This window comes from Cannabis sativa, chromosome 4 (assembly GCF_029168945.1).
Source record: "Cannabis sativa cultivar Pink pepper isolate KNU-18-1 chromosome 4, ASM2916894v1, whole genome shotgun sequence".
In the NCBI taxonomy this organism is placed as follows: domain Eukaryota; kingdom Viridiplantae; phylum Streptophyta; class Magnoliopsida; order Rosales; family Cannabaceae; genus Cannabis; species Cannabis sativa.
In genome coordinates, this window is record NC_083604.1 from 1,291,234 (window position 1) to 1,296,377 (window position 5,144).

Below are 5,144 nucleotides of genomic sequence, written 5' to 3' on the forward strand. Positions count from 1 at the left end.
TTATTATAAATTAATTATTTTCTTAAATTTTATCATCGCGACAAATAAAATTATGATATGGTTGCTTATCAACTTACTACATCAGTACTGCGTATATAATTTAAAATTAAAAAAATTTATATATTTTTAAAAAATCATTAAATTAAAATCAACTAATGATTAAGAAAATTACGTAAAATTATATTTAAAAAATAAATTATTTTTTTTAAGACATTGATATGATACTGATGTGTCAACTAATTAAGTATTCATGTATTATTTTATTTGTTAGGTGTGACAAAACTTGAAAGAAAATCTATTTATAATACTGAATACTTCAAGAACTTTTTTTATAAAAAAATTCAGAGGCTACAATAATACATAAGGCACTAGTTAAGTATCCATGTATTATTTTGTTTACTAAGTGTGACAAAACTTAACATAAAACCTATTTATAATACTGAATACTTCAAAACATTTTTTATAAAAAAATTCAGAGGTCACAATAATACATAAGACACTAGTTAAGTATCTGCATTATTTTGTTTGCTAGGTGTGACAAAACTTACAGAAAACCTATTTATAATACTGAATAGTTCAAGAACCTTTTTTATAAAAAAATTCAGAGGCCACAATAATACATAAGCAAAAAAGTCCTCCATAAATATATTATCACCTTATTTTGCTTTTTTTTTTTTTTTAATTATAATTTATTTAGTCCAAAAATTCAAAAATAATAATATAAGGAAGAAGGAGAAGAAGAAGAAGTCATAATAGTTCAGGTGAAATTTTCCATTTAAAAAGTCTCAATCTCATAATACAAAACATCCCAAAGTCGAATCCCATCAACCTACGCCACCTGACCAACAAAACATACTCAAATCCATAAAACTCTTTTTCTTTACTTCAAATCCATAAAGAATGGAACTTTCTCAACTTACTCATCAAACTCCTCTTACCCTTTTCTTCTTCCTCTGTTTCATCTTCACCACCACCACCATTGCCGACGATGAATCAGCCGCCATGGCAGACCTTCTGGCCTCAATCTCTCCCACCCCATTAAGCTGGTCAAACTCGGTCAACTACTGTGATAATTGGAAAGGAATCGAGTGCAGTTCCTCTGGAAAAGTCACCACCATTAACTTAGCTAATCACTCTCTAATGGGAACTCTCCCTTCAAATCTTAATTCTCTCAAAAAACTCACTTTTCTTAATTTACAAGGCAATTCCTTAAATGGGTCTTTGCCTTTGTTATCTAATCTCTCTTTACTCAAACAAATCTATCTTGATAGTAACAATTTCACTTCAGTACCTTCTGGATGTTTCCAAGGACTTAAAAGTTTGTTAACTTTAAGTATGAGCCAGAATTCAAATCTCAATCCTTGGCAATTTCCAACTGAACTTGTTGATTCATCCAACTTGGTTACTCTATCAATCTCTAGCTGTAACATGTTTGGTTCAATACCAGATGTTTTTGATTCATTTCCCAATTTGGAAATCTTAAAGCTTTCGAAAAATCGTTTGACAGGATCTTTACCACAAAGTTTTGCTGTAACAAATATTCGAATCCTCTGGCTCAATGGTCAGCAGAGAGGTTTGTCTGGTACCATTGATGTGTTATCGAAAATGACAAAGTTGTACCAAGTTTGGCTACAAGAGAATCAAATGACAGGTCCGATCCCAAACCTTTCGAAATTGGACACCCTTTTTGATCTTCAACTTCGCGATAATGTCTTCACAGGTAATGGTGGCAATTCGTGTTCACGAGTCGTATTTGTATTGTGTAAAAACTTAAGTAATTACAAGCAAATATGAAACTCAAACTCGACTCATTTATTATTCTGTTCAAAACTAAAACACTTATTTATAAACGGGTTGACCTGACTAGACCTGTTTAACTTATTTACATAACCAACTTTAACATATTTAGAAACAATTTAACATGATTATGTCTTATTTAACTTAATAAGAGTGCGTCATTTTTGAGTTGTATTATCGTGTCTGATCCATTTTGCTGTCCTTATTCGCAGGCGCAGTTCCGAACACTCTGATGTCTATTTCGAGCTTGCGAAATGTCACACTATCTAACAACATGTTGCAAGGTCCTCTCCCTTCATTTCCATCGACATTAACCAATGTTGATCTCACCGGCACTAATAGCTTTTGTAAAGACACTTGGGGACCTTGTGATGATCAAGTCATGACTTTGCTTGAAGTTGCTAAAGATTTGGGGTACCCTTTGGAATTAGCAAACTCATGGAAAGGAAATGATGCTTGTGATAATTGGAAGTATGTTGATTGTGATTATTCAGTTGGGAATAATAATAATAATAATAATAATAGTAATAATGTTGTAAGTGTTGATTTTCAAAGGTGGCAATTGTCTGGATTGATATCCCCTGCTTTTGGTAATCTCACAACTTTGAGAAGTTTGTTTTTGAATGATAATAATCTCACTGGTTCCATACCATTTAGCTTGACCCTTTTGACTCAACTTGAAATTCTTGATGTTTCTAATAACAATCTTTCTGGGGTGATTCCTATTTTTCCACCCAAAGTGAAGTTAATTACTTTTGGTAATCCTTTATTGAAGAAATCAAGGAACTTGAGAAAAGGTAATGACATTGCTGCCATTATGTTATTTTCTGGTCTTTTGTGTTAAGATGTTTTTTTATGTTATGATCAATGATTTGTATGTTTTCTTAAAGAGCTGTTATCTCAAAGTAAAGTGCTTACATTATTTCTTTCTTTTTTGCAGTTAAAGAAAGAAAGATTGTGCTTAAAGCAGCTTTAGGTAAAGTTATTCCTTAATCTCCTCTTTCTGTAATTTGGGCCTACTTAACTTTTTATCTTCTAACAACCAAATGAGAACACATTATTATTAGGTAGTTATAACTAAATTACTACTCGTAAACCCATGATAGAATTTTCTTAATTGAATAAATATTATGTATGTGATTAAAATCTATCTAAAAAAAATTACTACTCATAATAATTAGGGAGTGTTTAGTATGAGGAGTTCAAAATAATCAGATATTGAAATATTAAAATGGAGAATATGATTGTATGAAAGTTTATGTTTGTGTTTGATTATGCATGAGAATATTTAGTTAGATTAATATTAATTAAAGAATAATTTGCAGTATAAATATTTAAGTTGAACTCCCAGTTGTAAATAAGTATTTAAGTTTAATTTTTATCCACGTGTCTTTTTTTATTGATATATTTAAACTAAATAATAATTTTTTTAAAAAATAAAAATTTAATAATTTGGACTAATCAAGAATAACTACATGACAATTTATTTAACACTTAACAGCAGCCAGGTATCTACAGAAGTTTCAAAATTATTACTTATATATTATTACCGTAAAAAATTAAACTTAAGTATTTATTTATAACTGAGAGTTAAACTTAAATATTTATACCGTAAATTATTCTTAATTAAATTACATTGTTTAAAATGTTAGTTTAAAATTATTAAAATGTAAATTCATTAATTGTATGGAGATTGAAAGGAAGGTTTTAAAATTACCCTTTTTGGCACTTAAAACAGTCTAACCTCAAATATTGAAATGAGTGTCATTTGTTTCCTATAATTAACAGCTACAACAGCATCTGTAATTGGGGTACTCATGATTTTCTTGGTCTTATGCTGGAGAAAGCTTTCATGTTTGAGAAAGGAGAAAAATCCTGCTCAGAGAAGTATTGAGGATTTTCTAAGGAGCTGTGGACCACTTCAAGTTAGAAGATACAGTTATTCTGAGGTTAAGAAAATGACCAATTCCTTCAAAGAAAAATTAGGCCAAGGAGGCTTTGGTAGTGTCTACAAAGGAAAAATCTTACAAGATGGCTCACTTGTTGCTGTGAAACTTTTACATGAATTAAAAACAAATGGAGAAGAATTCATCAATGAAGTTGCAACCATAAGTAGAACTTCACATGTCAACATTGTCTCTTTGTTGGGTTTTTGTTTTGAGGGTACTAAGAAAGCTCTCATCTATGAATTCATGGCCAATGGATCTCTTGAGAGGTTTGTCTTTGAAGATAATAATAAATTGGATTGGGATACAAATTATCAAATCTCACTTGGGATTGCTAGAGGATTAGAGTACTTACACCGCGGTTGCAACACAAGGATTTTGCATTTCGATATTAAGCCTCACAATATTCTTCTCGACGCAGATTTTGTGCCCAAAATCTCTGATTTCGGGCTAGCCAAGATTTGTAACAAAAAAGAAAGTCTAATCTCTGTGTTGGGTTTAAGAGGGACTATTGGCTATATTGCTCCTGAAGTGTTTAGTAGAGTGTTTGGTGGGGTGTCATATAAGTCTGATGTTTATAGTTATGGAATGATGGTTCTTGAAATTGTGGGAGGGAGAAAAAATGTTAATGTTAGAGTTGAAAATAGTAGTGAAATATATTTTCCTCATTGGGTTTATAATAGACTTGAGTTAGATGAAGAGTTTAGTTTGAAGAGAATAAGCAATGAAGAAGATAGAGTTAAAGTGAGAAAAATGATCATAGTGAGTTTGTGGTGCATACAAACTGACCCTTCATGTAGGCCAACAATGAGTAAAGTGATAGAAATGTTGGAAGGGAGTGTTGATTTTTTGGAATTACCACCTAAGCCTTTCTTGTCTTCACCTTCAAAATTTACACCAGCTGATCAATCCTCTTCTTCTACATCACCACTTTCTCATTCCTATACCTCATTTTTGTAGTGGCAAAGTTGAAAAAGAAGTAATGAGTTTTCTTCTATTTGTGTTTATGAAACAAGTTGTAAATACTTATGATACCAAAACAAGTTGTAGTAACAAGACAATGTTTAATCTTGAAAGTATGTATAGTTTTTACAATTGGATTCTTGAAATTGAAAGAGGATTTTAGTTAGTTCTAATTTAATGATAATAGTAATCAGCTAAAATAATAGTTTGAGATGTCTCGTTGGAGACATGATAAGGATTAGAATTAGAAAAACGAGTCAAATAATTAGTCACCTAATTCCTAGATCGTTTGACAAACAAATTAAAAATTAAATAAGATGAAAATAATTACAGCATTACAATTAACTTTAAGAACACCTATATTCAATTTTAATTATCGCTCAGAATACATAACAGTAGAAACTATTTAGCAAGTTCATTCAACCTCGTAGCTTGAAG

General features: G+C 30.6%; 1 protein-coding gene across 1 annotated transcript; it reads left to right on the plus strand.

Moving 5' to 3' along the window:
* The first annotated feature begins 767 nt into the window (after positions 1-767).
* Positions 768-4,856, plus strand: LOC133036607 (receptor protein kinase TMK1-like). The gene is made up of 4 exons (XM_061113148.1): positions 768-1,720; positions 2,010-2,594; positions 2,738-2,773; positions 3,586-4,856. Exons 1-4 carry the CDS (start codon positions 901-903, stop codon positions 4,701-4,703), a joined length of 2,559 nt encoding a protein of 852 aa, XP_060969131.1. The 5' UTR covers positions 768-900; the 3' UTR covers positions 4,704-4,856.
* Positions 4,857-5,144: the final 288 nt, after the last annotated feature.

Coding starts and splice junctions, on each gene's coding strand:
- LOC133036607 (XM_061113148.1), top strand. CDS start 901: ATGGAACTTTCTCAACTTACTCATCAAACTCCTCTTACCCTTTTCTTC. Junction 2,595..2,737: donor ATCAAGGAACTTGAGAAAAG/GTAATGACATTG, acceptor TCTTTTTTGCAG/TTAAAGAAAGAAAGATTGTG. Junction 2,774..3,585: donor TGTGCTTAAAGCAGCTTTAG/GTAAAGTTATTC, acceptor TATAATTAACAG/CTACAACAGCATCTGTAATT.